At 63.2% G+C, this 16,516-nt stretch overlaps 2 protein-coding genes across 3 annotated transcripts; both read right to left on the reverse strand.

Moving 5' to 3' along the window:
• Window positions 1-612: 612 nt before the first annotated feature.
• On the reverse strand, window positions 613-2,245 carry LOC134431179 (dendrin-like). The gene is made up of 2 exons (XM_063179166.1): window positions 1,841-2,245; window positions 613-1,742 (listed from the first exon to the last, which is right to left on the reverse strand). The coding sequence occupies exons 1-2, from the start codon at window positions 2,014-2,016 to the stop codon at window positions 719-721; spliced, it is 1,200 nt and encodes a 399-aa protein (XP_063035236.1). The 5' UTR covers window positions 2,017-2,245; the 3' UTR covers window positions 613-718.
• Window positions 2,246-2,974: 729 nt separating this feature from the next.
• Window positions 2,975-14,280, reverse strand: LOC134431181 (5'-AMP-activated protein kinase subunit gamma-1). 2 transcript variants are annotated; one of them, XM_063179169.1, is made up of 11 exons: window positions 14,211-14,280; window positions 11,252-11,355; window positions 9,994-10,075; window positions 9,845-9,903; window positions 8,980-9,025; window positions 8,831-8,885; window positions 8,616-8,742; window positions 7,167-7,332; window positions 7,036-7,073; window positions 3,889-4,035; window positions 2,975-3,794 (listed from the first exon to the last, which is right to left on the reverse strand). In XM_063179169.1, exons 2-11 carry the CDS (start codon window positions 11,321-11,323, stop codon window positions 3,696-3,698), a joined length of 891 nt encoding a protein of 296 aa, XP_063035239.1. In that variant the 5' UTR covers window positions 11,324-11,355; window positions 14,211-14,280; the 3' UTR covers window positions 2,975-3,695. The 2 variants fall into 2 exon arrangements, with proteins under 2 accessions (XP_063035239.1, XP_063035238.1); XM_063179168.1 differs by having other exon boundaries at window positions 9,845-10,075.
• Window positions 14,281-16,516: the final 2,236 nt, after the last annotated feature.

Here is a 16,516-nt window from a genome sequence, read left to right on the forward strand (position 1 = left end):
TGGCGGCTCTTTGGGGGGGACAGTGACTCACTGGGGGTCCCCCCCCGGCCGTGACGTGGGGCTGGTGGTGGCCCTGCTGTGTCACCCGCTCGTTATGGGGGGCACGGCGGGGGTGGCACGTCCTGCCCGCGTTGTGACGCACCGGGGTGGCCGCAGGGACACCCGGGACCTCCGTGTGACCCGTAACGGGACACCGGCGATGTCACGGGGGCGTGCCCGGACACCCGAGCGCTTGTTGGGGGGCACGGAGTGGCCTGAAGGGGTGACACTGTTGGGGGGCACGGAGTGACCTGAAGGGGTGACACTGTTGGGGGGCACCGAGTGGCCTGAAGGGGTGACACTGTTGGGGGGCACGGAAGGGGTGACACTGTTGGGGGGCACGGAGTGACCTGAAGGGGTGACACTGTTGGGGGGCACGGAAGGGGTGACACTGTTGGGGGGGCACGGAAGGGGTGACACTGTTGGGGGGCACGGAGTGACCCGAAGGGGTGACACTGTTGGGGGGCACGGAAGGGGTGACACTGTTGGGGGGCACCGAGTGACCTGAAGGGGTGACACCCCCCCACCCCGACCTCCCGCAAACAGCGACAGAGGCAGCGCGGGGGATCCCGGAGCTTTTATTGGGGTCAGCCCGTGGGAACTCCAGCCCTGAGCGCCTGAGGACCACGCCCCGCCAAGCCCCGCCCCCAAAGCGCCACACCCCGCTAAGCCCCGCCCCTCAGGCCGGGGTGGGGCTGGCGGGGCCCGGGGGGGCTCCGGCGCTCTCCAGGCTGCTGCTGCTGCTGCTGTAGGCTCGGGGGTCTCGGCAGAGGCGCTGCCGGGACCCCCCCACGCTGCTCTCGGCATCCGAGTCCGAGTCGGGCGCCGTGTGCCGGCGGATGCGGGACACGGCTTCCCGCAATGCCTGCGCGTACAGCACCGGCCGCCGCGGCGGGGGCCGCCCCCGGGCACCCCTGCAGCCCCCCGGGCTGTGCCACGGGCTGCGGGGGCTGCCGGGCGGCTCCCGGGGCGGCGAGGGCGCTGCCAAAGCGCCGCCGAGCCCGGCGGGCACCGAAGGGCTGCGAGGAGGGGATGCCCTGGCATAGCGGACCTGCTGGCGCTGCGGGGGTGGCACGTACTGGGCGCGGACCACCACGCGGGTGGCATCGATGAGGACGTGGCCCCCCGTTCCCCGCTGCCCCCTCCCGCGCCCCGCTGCCCGCTCCCGGCCGGCCGCCGCCCGTGGCAGCGTCTGGCAGTGCCGGGGGCCGGTGCCAGGCCCTGCTGGGGACGGCAGCGTCGCACGGGGCCACCGGTGCTTGGCCTCGGTGGCCGCCCGGGGCAGAGTGTGGCTCCAGGCGCCCGGCACAGCGCCCCGGGCCCGAGGAGGAGCCGCCGGGGAGCTGCGGGGTCCCCGCGGGGGTCGCAGCTGGAGGGTGCGGTGGGGACCGTCATAGGCGGGGGGTGCGATGTAAGGGGGGGGTCCCCCTCGGCGGCCGTGGGCGGCCTGCACCCGCTGCATGTGCACCTCGTACGTGGGGGGGCCCTGCTTGTCCCCCGACACCGAGGGGGGCCGAGGGGTGGGCACGGCGTGACCCCCCCAGGGTCCGCCGCTGCCCCCCGGCCCCTCAAGCTGTGGTGGGGGGCAGGGGGTGGGGGGGACTCGGGGCCGGGCTGTGAAGTCCTGCAGGCCACAAGGGGGGTTGGAGGGCGCTGGGGGCCAAGGGGGGGCCAGCTCGGCCACAAAGCGTTTCTCCAGGTACCTGCAAGACAGAGAGGGGAGTGAGGGCAGCGAGGGAGGGGAGCAGGGCAGGGGAGCGGGACGGACCCCCCCCAGCCCCAAATGGCGGTCCCCACTCACGCGTACTCCCCGGCGATGCGGCGGTAGGTCCAGGGCGGCTCGGGCCAGCAGCCCGCGGCCATGCCGGCACCACCCGGGCTGCAACACGCCACCGTGTCGATCTCCACCAGCACCAGCTTGGTCCGCTCGCAGATCCGCAGGCGCCCCGCACCGCCCCGCTCCGGACCCCCCAGCATCGCCCCGGCCGACACGGGGGTCCCCACGGTGGCGGGGGGGGGCTCGGCGGAGCCTCGGCGGTGCCACCAGCCCGCCCGCACGCACCCACCTGCCGCACGCGTGCCCCCGGTGCCCCCGTGTCCCGCCCGGTGCCACCTCGGGCCACGCTGACCCCGGCGGGAGCGGCGCACGGCGGGGACCCCACCGGCCGTCCCAGGGGTGTCGGTGTGTCGCGTGTGTGTGTTTGTGTGTCCCCCCCCCCCCTTTCCCTCGCCCCGCGGGATCCCTTCCCCCCCTGCGACAAGCAGGCGATGGCGGGTTTGGCACCGAGCGCTGCAGCCCACGCGGGCTCCGAGCGGAGCTTAGCAACCCTCCGGCGGCGGCATGGCAACCGGCAAACCGGCACGGCCCCCCTCCCGAGTCGCCCGGAGCCCCCCCGGTACCTGCCCGGCGCTCCCCTGGCACTGCCGGAGCCCGGCACTGGCACGGACGCGGTGCCCGGGCCGGCCGTCCCCCTCCCCGCCAGGAATGTGCCTCGCTCAGCACGGCCGGGCCTCGCACCTCCCCTGCGGACACCGGCGGCGAACCGCGCTGTCCCGGCTGCCCGAGACCCCCCCGGGGCGCCCCAACATCCAGCTCAGCCCCCTCAGCCTCCCCCAGCCCCTGCCTGACTCCCCCTGCTCACCGCGGTGCCCACCAGAGGGTCCCCATGTCCTGCCGGGTCCCCCTGTCCTGCCGGGTCCCCATGTCCTGCCGGGTCCCCCTGTCCTGCCGGGTCCCCATGTCCTGCTGGGTCCCTGTCTCTGTCCCATCCCCAATCCCGGCCTTTTAGAAAAGCCACAGGCGTAACAAACAGGGATTTAGGGTCTGGGTGAGCTCAGCAGATTCACCCTTCCCACACGGGGGGCTCACACCCCCTCCCCACACACCCCCCCGGTGCCCGGGTCAATGCCCCCCGTGCCCTGCACGGAGCCAGGGTGGTGCCAGGTCTGTGTTTATTCGTGGTTTGTCCTCACACACGAAGCGGTGGCGGGTGTGGGGGGGACCTTGGGGAGACCCCCGGGGGGCACTGGGGGGGTCCCTGGGTCTCACCAAACCCAGGGAGAAGGTGGCTGGTGTGGGGGGACCTGGGGGAGACCCCCGGGGGTTTTTTGGGGGTCCCTGGGCCGGGTGGGTCTCACCAAACCCAGGGAGAGGGTGCAGGGTGTGGGGTAACCTTGGGGAGACCCCCGGGGGGCTTGGGGGGGTCCCTGGGCCGGGTGGGTGTCACCAAACCCAGGGAGAGGGTGGAGGGGACCTGGGGGGAGACCCCCGGGGGTTTTTTGGGGGGTTCCTGGGCCGGGTGGGTGTCACCAAACCCAGGGAGAGGGTGCAGGGTGACAGGGACCAGAGGCCACACAGAACAGCCCTGGCATGGCTAAGGGTGACCCCAAGGGAGGTCAAGGGCTGCCCCCCATCACCCCACACGGCTTTGGGGTGCAGGGGCACGGCACGAGGGGGGCTCTGGGGTGCCCCTCACCCAGAGAAAGGCAGCAGGGGCTGCCCCAGGGCTGGGGGTTATTGCTGGGTGCTGCTGGTGAGTGGGGGCATCCCCCGGGGGTCCCCGCCAGCCCGGGGGCGGGGGGCACAGTGATACAGGAGAAGAGATTTTGGGGGGGATTGAGAGGACTGAACCCCCCTTCCCACCCCAAAAACTGCCTCAGGGGCCCTGGGGCAGCACCAGGGCTTGCAGGATGTCCGAGAGGGAGACGATCCCTTTCACCACATCGCTCTCATCCACCACCACCAGCCGGTGGACCTGGGCAAAGGGGGGGACACAGCGAGGGGCTGAGGGGGTGCAGGGACCCCCAGTGTCACCCCAGAGACCCCCCCCAGCAGTCTGGGGTTGTTACCTCAGCCTCCACCAGGCGGTTGATGATGGTTTCCAGCGTTTCGTGCTTGTAGCACTTGAGGACGCCCTCGAAGTAGTGGGAGCGGTGCTGCAGCGCCCGCGTCACCGTCACGTCCAGGTTGTTGTAGGTTTTCTCAGCTGCCAGGTTCTGGGGCAGGGACAAAACGTTGGGGACACATTAGGAGGCCCCCAACATCCCACTGTGTTTCCCCCCAAAACCCAGGATTTCCCCTCGTTCCACGATTTCCACCCCCCAGCCCAGAATTTTCTCCCCAGCCCAGCATTTCCGTCCAGCCCAGGGTTTTACCCCCTAGACCAGGGTTTTACCCCCTAGACCAGGGTTTTCCCCCATTCCACGATTTCCCCCCATTCCAGAATTTCCCCCCATCCCAGGATTTTCCATCCAGTCCAGAATTTTTCTCCCCATGCCAGTATTGCCTCCTCCAGCCCAGGATTTTCCCCCCTTTCCCCTCAGCCCAGGATTTCCCTCCCCAACCCAGGATTTTCCCCCCATTCCAGGATTTTCCCCCATTCCAGGACTTTCCCCCCATTCCAGGATTTTCCTCCCCAACCCAGGATTTTCCCCCAACCCAGGATTTTCCCCCATTCCAAGATTTTCCCCAGCTCAGGATTTTCCCCCCATTCCAGGATTTCCCCCAGCCCAGGATTTCCCCCCCCCCCAATCCAGGATTTTCCCCCCCCAGCCCAGCCCAGGAATTTTCCACCATCCCAGGATTTTCCCCCATTCCAAGATTTCCCCCCCCTTTCCAGGATTTCTCCCCACCCCATTCCAGGATTTCCCCCCAGCTCGGGATTTCCCAACCCAGAATTTCTCCCCATTCCAGGATTCTCTCCCATTCCAGGTTTTTCACACCCAGGATTTCCCCCCATTCCAGTATTTCCCCCCATTCCAGGATTTCCCCCAGCCCAGGATTTTCCCCCATTCCAAGATTTCCCCCCCCTCCATTCCAGAATTTTCCCCCTACCCAGGATTTCCCCCCCCCAACCCAGAATTTCTCCCCATTCCAGGATTCTCTCCCATTCCAGCATTTCCTCCCATTCCAGGTTTTTCACACCCAGGATTTTCCCCCCACCCCAGAATTTTATCCCCAACCCAGGATTTTCCCCCAGCCCAGGATTTCCTCCATTCCAGGATTTCCCCCAGCTCAGGATTTTCCCCCCCAACCCAGAATTTCTCCCCATTCCAAAATTTCTCCCCATTCCAGGATTCTCTCCCATTCCAGCATTTCCCCCCATTCCAGGTTTTTCACACCCAGGATTTTCCCCCCCACCCCAGAATTTTATCCCCAACCCAGGATTTTTTTTCCCCAGCCCAGGATTTCCTCCATTCCACGATTTTCCCCCATTCCAGGTTTTTACACCCAGGATTTTCCCCCCAGCCCAGGATTTCCTCCATTCCAGGATTTTACCCCCCCATTCCAGAATTTTCCCCCTACCCAGGATTTTCCCCCCCATTCCAGCATTTCCCCCCATTCCAGGATTTTTCCCCAGCCCAGGATTTTCCCCCCATTCCAGGATTTTCCCCCCAACCCAGGATTTCCTCCATTCCAGGATTTTCCCCCCCAACCCCATTCCAGTATTTTCCCCCCATTCCCGGATTTCCCCCTCAACCCAGAATTTCTCCCCATTCCAGGATTCTCTCCCATTCCAGGTTTTTCACACCCAGGATTTTCCTCCATTCCAGGATTTTCCCCCAACCCAGAATTTGTCCCCATTCCACAATTTCCCCCCCCATTCCAGGATTTTCCCCTATTCCAGGTTTTTCACACCCAGGATTTCCCCCCATTCCACGATTTTCCCCCATTCCAGGATTTTCCCCCAACCCAGAATTTCCCCCATTCCAGGATTTTCCCCCAACCCAGAATTTGTCCCCATTCCACAATTTCCCCCCCCATTCCAGGATTTTCCCCCATTCCAGGTTTTTCACACCCAGGATTTCCCCCCATTCCACGATTTTCCCCCATTCCAGAATTTCCTCCATTCCACAATTTCCCCCCACCCCAGTATTTTCCCCCATTCCAGGATTTCCTCCATTCCACGATTTTCCCCCATTCCAGGATTTTCCCCCAACCCAGAATTTCCTCCATTCCACGATTTCCCCCCCATTCCAGGATTTCCCCCATTCCAGGATTTTCCCCCCACAACCCAGAATTTCTCCCCATTCCACAATTTCCCCCCCATTCCAGGATTTCCCCCATTCCAGGTTTTTCACACCCAGGATTTCCCCCCAACCCAGGATTTCCTCCATTCCATGATTTTCCCCCCAACCCAGGATTTTATCCCCAACCCAGAATTTCCTCCATTCCAGGATTTTCCCCCAGCCCAGGATTTCCCCCCATTCCAGGTTTTTAAACCCAGGATTTTCCCCCCACCCCAGAATTTTATCCCCAACCCAGGATTTTCCCCCCAGCCCAGGATTTCCTCCATTCCAGGATTCTCCCCCCAGCCCAGAATTTCTCCCCATTCCAGGATTCTCTCCCATTCCAGGTTTTTCACACCCAGGATTTCCTCCATTCCAGGATTTTCCCCCCAACCCAGAATTTCTCCCCATTCCAGGATTTCCCCCCATTCCAGGTTTTTCACACCCAGGATTTTCCCCCCACCCCAGGATTTTATCCCCAACCCAGAATTTCCTCCATTCCAGGATTTTCCCCCCACAACCCAGAATTTCTCCCCATTCCACAATTTCCCCCCCCATTCCAGGATTTCCACCATTCCAGGTTTTTCACACCCAGGATTTCCCCCCAACCCAGGATTTCCTCCATTCCATGATTTTCCCCCCAACCCAGGATTTTATCCCCAACCCAGAATTTCCTCCATTCCAGGATTTTCCCCCAGCCCAGGATTTCCCCCCATTCCAGGTTTTTAAACCCAGGATTTTCCCCCCACCCCAGAATTTTATCCCCAACCCAGGATTTCCCCCCAGCCCAGAATTTCCTCCATTCCAGGATTCTCCCCCCAGCCCAGAATTTCTCCCCATTCCAGGATTCTCTCCCATTCCAGGTTTTTCACACCCAGGATTTCCTCCATTCCAGGATTTTCCCCCCATTCCAGAATTTCCCCCATTCCACAATTTCCCCCCCATTCCAGGATTTTTCCCCCCATTCCAGAACTTTCCAGCACTCACAATCACATCGAATTTGGAGTAGATATCCACCACACGCCCTGGGGAGGAGGAAGAGGAGCAGCTCAGCCACGCCCGAGGCGCCCAGGAGGGGACACTTGGGGACATCCAGAGCCAGGACAGGCCACCCTCACCTGACTCATCCACCACGGGCAGGGCAGACACTCGGTGCTGCACGAAGATGCCCAGGGCAACGTAGATGGGAGTGCTGGTGCCAACCACGGCGATGTTCCTGTAGGTGCCAATCTGCAGCTCCTCCAGGCTCCGTGCCATGAACTCGGGCTTGGGCACCTCTGAGATCTGAGGGGACAGGGCTGAGCTCAGGATTGATGGGGAAAGGACAAAAAAAAACGGGGGGCAAAGCATGGGGGGGGTTGTGGCATCTCCAGGGAGGGGTTGGTGAGGTACCAGGGCTGTGCCCACCCGCAGCTGGTGGTACCTGGTGTGCAGGGAGCTGGCACAGCACAGGTTGGGGGGTTTAGAGTGAAACCCCCAAGGTTCTGGGGCACATTTTGGCACGGCTTAGATGGAGGGGATCAGGGCAGGCCCTGGCACAGGGAGATGGCACAGCCCGGGCTGGCACCTGGGAATCTCAGGGTAGCACCTGGGCCTGGCACAGCCCAGGATGGGGGTCCCAGTGTGACCCTGGCACAGGGAGCTGGCACAGCCTGGGCTGGCATTTTGTACCATCTGGACTGGGAGTCTTAGGGCAGCACCTGGGAGCTGGCACAGCCCAGCATGGGCATCTCAGAGCAGCCTGTGACACAGGCAGCTGGCACAGCCTGGGCTGGCACTTGGTACAGCCTGGACTGGGAGTCTCAGGGTAGCACCTGGGCCTGGCACAGCCCAGGACGGGGGTCTCAGAGGAGTCCCTGGCACATCCTGGGTTGGCACTTTGTACCACCTGAACTGGGGGTCTCAGGGCAGCACCTGAGCCTGGCACAGCCCAGGGTGAACATCCTGGGTAATCCCAGAACGGGCACTGGGCACAGCCCAGGATGGGGGTCTCAGAGCAGCCCCTTGCACAGGGAGCTGGCACAGCCTGGGCTGGCACTTTGTACCACCTAGACTGGGAGTACCAGGGTAGCACCTGGGCCTGGCACAGCCCAGGATGGGGGTCTTGGGGCAGCCCCTGGCACAGCCCAGGGTGAACATCCTGGGTAATCCTGGAATGGGCACCGGGCACAGCCCAGGCTGGGGGTCCCAGTGTGGCCCTGGCACAGGGAGCTGGCACAGCCTGGGCTGGCACTTGGTACAGCCTGGACTGGGAGTTCCAGAGTAGCACCAGGACCTGGCACAGCCCAGCATGGGGGTCTCAGAGGAGCCCCTGGCACAGGGAGCTGGCACAGCCCAGGCTGGGGGTCCCGGTGTGACCCTGGCACAGGGAGCTGGCACAGCCCAGGCTGGGGATCCCATTGTGGCCCTGGCACAGGGAGCTGGCACAGCCCAGGCTGGGGCTCTCAGAGCAGCCCCTGGCACAGGCAGCTGGCACAGCCCGGGCTGGGGGTCCCGGTGTGACCCTGGCACATCCCAAACCCAGGGTGCTGCTCTGATGCCACCCTCGCCAAGGGGCACAGACTCACAAAGAGCTTGAGGAACTTGAGGATGCGTTTGTGGGTGAGGATGTAGAGCGTGTTCCCCGAGGCGGGGTCGATGACGGGCAGCCGGTGGATCTTGTTGCGGATCAGGGAGGAGACGGCGTCAAACAGGCTGTGGGGTGGCAAGGCAGGGGGCATTTGGGGTGTCCCTGGCACTGCCACCACCGCCTGTGCCCCTCTCCGTGCCCTCCCCGGCCTACCTGGCATTGGGGGAAATGCACACCAGCGGCTTGAAGGAGTCTTGCAGATAAACCTCTGTGGGGAGAGGGGGTGGGTGAGGGCATGGAGAGGGGTGGGCACACCCCAAAAAGGGCAGAAGGGCAGCAGTGATGCCCCCCCTCTCTCTCACCTCTCCACGTCTCTATTTTGTGTTCCTCCAGCTCGTAGATCTGCACCTGTGAGGAGGAGGAGGAGGAGGAAGAGGAGGAGGAGGAGGAGGAGGAGGAAGCTCAGATGGCACAGCCAAACCCCAACCCCAGAGGAGGAGGAGGAGGAGGAGGACGAGGAGGAGGAGGAGGAGGAGGAGGAGGAAGAGGAGGAGGAGGAGGAAGAGGAGGAAGAGGACGAGGAGGAGGAGGAGGAAGCTCAGATGGCACAGCCAAACCCCAACCCCAGAGGAGGAGGAGGACGAGGAGGACGAGGAGGAGGAAGAGGAGGAGGAGGAGGAGGAGGAGGAGGAGGAAGAGGAGGAGGAGGACGAGGATGAGGAAGAGGAGGAGGAGGAGGAGGAAGAGGAGGAGGAGGAGGAGGAGGAGGAGGAGGAGGAGGAGGAGGAAGAGGAGGAGGAGGAGGAGGAGGAGGAGGACGAGGAGGAGGAGGAGGAGGAGGACGAGGAGGAGGAGAGGAGGAGGAGGAGGAGGAGGAGGAGGAGGAGGAGGACGAGGAGGAGGAGGAAGAGGAGGATGAGGACGAGGACGAGGATGAGGAGGAGGAGGAGGAGGAGGACGAGGAGGAGGAAGAGGAGGATGAGGATGAGGATGAGGACGAGGACGAGGACGAGGACGAGGACGAGGAGGAGGAGGAGGAGGAGAAGGAGGACGAGGAGGAGGACGAGGACGAGGATGAGGACGAGGACGAGGATGAGGATGAGGAGGAGGAGGAGAAGGAGGACGAGGAGGAGGAGGAGGAGGAGGAGGAGGAGGAGGAAGCTCAGAAGATGGCACAGCCAAAACCCCAACCCCACATCCCCCCTCCCCACAGAGCCCAGCCCTCACCATGGGGGATTTGTAGTAGCGGTGCAGGATGTTGATGAAGTCGGTGATGGTCAGCATTCCTGGGGGGGCACGCAGGGTGAGGAGGGTCCTGCCAGCCCCCCCAAAACCCCCCAGAGACCAGAGACCCCCCCCAGACCCCTTTTGCTCACCCACAAAACTTTGCTTCTTGCTGTCCCACAGCGGGGCCGCCCGGACGCCGTTGGTGACCAGAGCGAAGAACGCTTTCTTCACCTGCGGGCACGGGGGTCAGGGAGCCTCAAAAGTGCCCCCTCGGCCCCAGAAGTGCCTCCCTCGGCCCCAAAAGTGCCCTCACAACCCCAAAAGTGCCCTCACAACCCCAAAAGTGCCCCCTCATCCCCAAAATGCCTCCTTGGCACCAAAAGTGCCCCCTCATCCCCAAAAGTGCCCCCTTGGCACCAAAAGTGCCCTCACAACCCCAAAAGTGCCCCCTCACAACCCCAAAAGTGCCCCCACATCCCCAAAAGTGCCCCCCCAGCCCCAAAAGTGCCCCCTCATCCCCAAAAGTGCCCCCTTGGCACCAAAAGTGCCCTCACAACCCCAAAAGTGCCCCCAAAACCCCAAAAGTGCCCCCTTGGCCCCAAAAGTGCCCTCACAGCCCCAAAAGTGCCCCCTTGGCCCCAAAAGTGCCCCCTCGTCCTCAAAAGTGCCCTCAAAACCCCAAAAGTGCCTCTCCAACCCCAAAAGTGCCCCCTTGGCCCCAAAAGTGCCCCCTCATCCCCAAAAATGCCCCCTTGGCCCCAAAAGTGCTCTCACAACCCCAAAAGTGCCCCCCCAGCCCCAAAAGTGCCCTCACAATCCCAAAAGTGCCCCCTTGACCCCAAAAGTGCCCCCTTGGCCCCAAAAGTGCCCTCACAACCCCAAAAGTGCCCCCAAAACCCCAAATGTGCCCCCTTGGCCCCAAAAGTGCCCCCCTGACTCCAAAAGTGCCCTCACAACCCCAAAAGTGCCCCCTTGGCCCCAAAAGTGCCCCCCCCAGCCCCAAAAGTGCCCTCACAGCCCTAAAAGTGCCCCCTTGGCACCAAAAGTGCCCTCACAACCCCAAAAGTGCCCTCACAGCCCCCAAAAGTGCCTCGTCATCCCCAAAAGTGCCCCTTGGCCCCAAAAGTGCCCTCAAAACCCCAAAAGTGCCCCCCTGACCCCAAAAGTGCCCCCCTGACCCCAAAAGTGCCCTCACATCCCCAAAAGTGCCCCCTTGTCCTCAAAAGTGCCCTCACAACCCCAAAAGTGCCCTCACAACCCCAAAGGTGCCCCCTTGGCCCCAAAAGTGCCCCCTCATCCCCAAAAATGCCCCCTCGTCCCCAAAAGTGCCCTCACAACCCCAAAAGTGCCCCCCTGACCCCAAAAGTGCCCCCCTGACCCCAAAGGTGCCCCCCGGCCCTGGCACACCTGCAGGGATGTGTCGAAGACGACGAGTTTGGAGCTGGTGGGGATGAGGTCGTAGCAGCGATGGGATCTCATGAAGGCGGTGTAGGCACCGCGGTGAGCGTCCCCTGGGGGGGCAGCGTCAGGGGCACCCCAAAACCCGGGGCACCCCAAAACCCAGGGCACCCCAAAACCCGGGGCACCCCGAAACCCGGGATACCCCAATTCCAGACACCCCAAAACCCGGGGCACCCCAAAACCCAGGCACCCCAAAACCTGGAGAACCCCAAAACCCGGGGCACCCCAAAACCCGGGGCACCCCAAAACCCAGGGCACCCCGAAACCCGGGATACCCCAATTCCAGACACCCCAAAACCCGGGGCACCCCAAAACCCAGGCACCCCGAAACCCGGGACATCCTCAATCCCAAATATGCCAAATCCCGGGACACCCCAAAATCTGGAGAATTCCAAAACCCAGGGCACCCCAAAACCCGGGGCACCCCGAAACCCAAGGCACCCCAAAACCCGGGGCATCCCCAATCCTGGGACACCCCAAAACCTGGAGAACCCCAAAACCCGGGGCACCCCAATCCCAGACACCCCAAAACCCAGGGCACCCCGAAACCTGGAGAAGCCCAAAACCCGGGGCACCCCAAAACCCGGGACACCCCCAGTCGCAGACACCCCAAATCCTGTGGCATCCCCAATCCTGGGGCACCCCAAAACCTGGAGAACCCCCAAACCCGGGACATCCCCAATCCAGGGGCACCCCAATCCCAGACACCCCAAATCCCGGGACACCCCAAAACCTGGAGAAGCCCAAAACCCGGGACATCCCAAATCTCGGGACACCCCAAGTTCCAGACACCCCAAAACCCAGGGCACCCCAAAACCCGGGGAACCCCGAAACCCGGGACACCCCAATCCCAGACACCCCAAATCCTGTGGCTCCCCATATCATGGGACACCCCAAAACCTGGAGAACCCCAAAACCCGGGACATCCCCAATCCCGGGGCACCCCAATCCCAGGGCACCCCAAAACCCGGGACACCCCCAGTCCCAGACACCCCAAATCCTGTGGCATCCCCAATCCTGGGACACCCTAAAACCTGGAGAACCCCCAAACCCGGGACATCCCCAATCCCGGGGCACCCCAATCCCAGACACCCCAAAACCCGGGACATCCCCAATCCCAGATACCCCCAATCCCAGACACGCCAAATCCCGGGGCACCCCAAAACCTGGAGAATTCCAAAACCCGGGACATCCCCAATCTCGGGACACCCCCAGTTCTAGACACCCCAAAACCCAGGGCACCCCAAAACCCGGGACATGCCAATCCCAGACACCCCGAAACCCGGGGCACCCCAAAACCCAGGATACCCCAATTCCAGACACCCCAAAACCCGGGGCACCCCAAAACCTGGGACACCCCAATCCCAGACACCCCAAAACCCGGGACACCCCAATCCCAGACACCCCAAAACCTGGAGAACCCCCAAACCCGGGACACGCCAATCCCGGGGCACCCCAATCCCAGACACCCCAAAACCCGGGTCACCCCCAGTCCCAGACACCCCAAATCCTGGGGCACCCCAAAACCTGGAGAAGCCCAAAACCCGGGACATCCCCAATCCAGGGGCACCCCAATCCCAGACACCCCAAAACCCAGGGCACCCCAAAACCCGGGACACCCCAATCCCAGACACCCCAAAACCTGGAGAAGCCCAAAACCCGGGACATCCCCAATCCCAGACACCCCAAAACCCGAGGCACCCCAAAACCCGGGACACCCCAATCCCAGACACCCCAAATCCTGTGGCACCCCATATCCTGGGGCACCCCAAAACCTGGAGAACCCCCAAACCCGGGGCACCCCAATCCCAGACACCCCAAAACCCGGGTCACCCCAATCCCAGACACCCCAAAACCCGGGACATCCCCAATCCCGGGACACCACCAGTGCCAGACACCCCAAATCCTGTGGCACCCACAATCCCGGGACACCTCAAAATCCTCTGACACCCCAAATCTCAGGACACCCCAAAATCCTCAGACACCCCAAATCTCGGGACACACCAGTACCCAGGATATCCCAAAGCCCAGAACACCCCAAACCCTCCAGTGCCACAAATCCCATTTCATTTCACTCCCAATTTCGGACACCCAACCCCAGGACACCCTTAACTGCAGTCATGGGGCACCCCAAATCCCACAACACCCAGCTCAGGGCTCCGGGACACCCCAAATCCGGGATATCCCCGGTCATGGGGCACCCCAAATCCTATAACACCCAGCTCAGGGCTCCGGGACACCCCAAATCCGGGATATCCCCGGTCATGGAGCACCCTAAATCCTGAACACCCAGCTCGGGGCTCCGGGACACCCCAAAATCCTCTGATACCTCAAGTCCCGGGACACCCCAAAAACCTCGAATACCCCAAATCCCGTTTCACTCCCACTTCTGGGACACCCAGCTCAGGGCTCCGGGACACCCCAAATCCGGGATATCCCCGGTCATGGGGCACCCCAAAACCCACAACACCCAGCTTAGGGCTCCGGGACACCCTAAACTCCGGGATATCCCCGGTTATGGGGCACCCCAAATCCTACAACACCCAGCTCAGGGCTCCGGGACACCCCAAATCCGGGATATCCCCGGTCATGGGGCACCCCAAATCACACAACACCCAGCTTAGGGCTCCGGGGTACCCCCGACACCGGGATATCCCCGGTTATGGAGCAGCCCAAATCCCGGACACCCAGCTCCGGGACACCCCAAACTCCGGGATACCCCCAGTCACGGAGCACCCCAAATCCCGGACACCCAGCTCCGGGACACCCCAAACTCCGGGATATTCCCGGTGTCCCAATCCCGGACCCCCAGCTCATGGCTCCCCCAGACCCCGGGACAGGAACGGCCCCCGGGACACCGAAATCACCGCGTCCCCTCCGGTGCCGGGAGCTCCCCCGGTTTCACCTTCCAGCTCCGCCGGGCTCTCGGCGGCCGGGCCCGGGCCGGGGCCGGGGTCAGGCTCGGGGCCGGGATCCTGCGGACAGGCGGGGTCGGTCAGGGTGGCCGCGGTCCCGGTGCCCGACCCCGGTGTCCCCCCCAGCCCCGCTGTCCCCCTCACAACCTCCATGGGTCCCGCTCGGTCCCGAGGCGCCGCTGCCGCCCGGCTCCGGCCCCGCGCTCGCCCGGTCCCCGGTCTCGCTTCCGTCCGGTCCCCGGTCCCGCTTCCGCCCGGTTCCTGTCACGGTTCGTGCTCCGCTTCCGCCCGGTCCCTGTCCCGCTTCCGCCCGGTCCGAGCCCCGCTTCCGCCCGGTCCCCGGTCCCACTTCCGTCCGGTTCGTGCCTCGCTTCCGTCCGGTTCCCGGTCCCGCTTCCGCCCGGTTCCTGTCACGGTTCGTGCCCCGCTTCCGCCCGGTTCCTGTCACGGTCCCTGTCCCGCTTCCGCCCGCTTCCTGCCCCAATTTCCGCTCGGTTCGTGCCCCGCTACCGCCGTTCCCTGGACCACTCGGGCCCCGTTCCTGTTCCCGCCCCGTTGCCATTCCCGGATCCGGTCTGTTCCCGGTTCCGCCCGGTTCCCGGTACCACTCCCGCCCCGTTCCTGGTCCCGGTGCCGCCCACTGGCCGCCGGGTCGCGGGGATGGTTTTGGGGGGATTCGGGTCACACCTCTGGGGACCCCCGGGGGTTCGGGGACACGGCGGGACACACCGGGCATGGCCCGGGGCGGTGGGACACACAGACATGGGGTCCCCAGGGGTGGGGACACACAGACACAGGGTCCCCAGGACACACGGACATGGGGTCCCCAGGACAGGACGGGGGTGGGGACACACACGAGGGTCCCCAAGGGTGGGGACACAGCTCGGTGTGACTCAGGGCAAGGTCTCTGATTTTGGGGACAGCAAGGACCGAGCAGCACCGAGCTGCCCTCGCTGGACCCCGGTGCCGCCGCTGTCCCCTCCCAGACCCCCCCCCCCCCGAGGGATCAGGCGGCCTCGGCTTCTCACGCGCTTTATTTAAAATAACATCCAGTGGTTCCGGTATTGGTAAAAACGGGATTTCTACACGCCCCGGCCTATGTACAGCTCTGAAAGTTAAATTTCTCGTATATTTTCTGTTAAAACTTTCTCATCCCCCCCCCACTCGCGCTTTTCCTCTGGTATTTTTTTTTTTTTTTTTTTTACTTTTTTAAAATTTTCTCTTTTTTAAAGATTTTTACCTTAAACTTTTTTTTTGTTTCAGATTTTTTTTTTTTTTAAGATTTTTTTTTTTTTTTTTTTTTTTTTTTGCAGCTTTGACGAGTTTGCGGAAGCAGCTTTTCAAAATCGGGCCCCGGCCCCCCCCCACCCCCAACACTGCACCGGGGGTGGGGGGTGGGGGGGAGAGGGGGGCACCACCCCCATCATCAGACCCGACGCCCCCTCCCCATTTTGCAGGAGGAGCAGGGGGGGGGGGTCCCTCCCCTTCCTTCCCCGCGCCGTGTTTGTGCGTTAAGAGATCCCGGCGCCCCCCGGGAGTGGGGAGGGGGCGGGCAGAGACCCCCGGGGTGGTGGGTGGGGTTGAGGGGGGGGGTCGGGGGTGTTAATGCCCACTCGCTGCTTCACTCTCCCCTGCCTGGCAGGAGGTTCCAGAGAGAGAGACCCCCCCACCTCCACTCCATCCCCACCCTCACACCTCGGAGATTGGGTTTTTAAAAAAAACCCTCCCCACACCTTTTTTAATTTTTTTTTCTTTTTTTTTTTGCCCCTGCACCCCAAATCTCAGCCCAGCAGAGCACAAAGAGCCCCCCCCTCCCAGCCCCGTCTAGTATATACAATATAAGGTATAAATAGATAAATAACCTTCCCCCCCCCTCCCCAGTGCAGCCCCAGCTGGGAGGGCCAAGGGTGAGCAAGAGGGGAGGGGGGGGCTCCATCCAACCCCTCCCAGCCACGTGTGGGGAGGAGGGGTCCCCACCCAGCCCCTCCAGCCCCCCCACCAGAGCTGGGGGAGTGGGTTTGACCCCCCCCTCACCCTCTCCCCATCCCCACCTCACACCTTGGCACGTCACACGGCTGGGACCTCCTTAAGGGGGGGGGGACAAGGAGGGGGTGTCCCCGTGTCCCCCCTTCAAGGTGTCCTGGAGGAGGGGGACATGAGGAAGCCACATCCTCTGAGGGAGAGGGAAAGACCCCCCCTCCCACCCCCCCAAAACTTTGGGAGGCAGGTTGGGATGGAGGGGGGGGGGGGCTCACATTTAAAAACAACAACAAATAAAAAGAAACAAATCTAACAC

This window comes from Melospiza melodia, chromosome 31 (assembly GCF_035770615.1).
Source record: "Melospiza melodia melodia isolate bMelMel2 chromosome 31, bMelMel2.pri, whole genome shotgun sequence".
NCBI lineage: Eukaryota > Metazoa > Chordata > Aves > Passeriformes > Passerellidae > Melospiza > Melospiza melodia.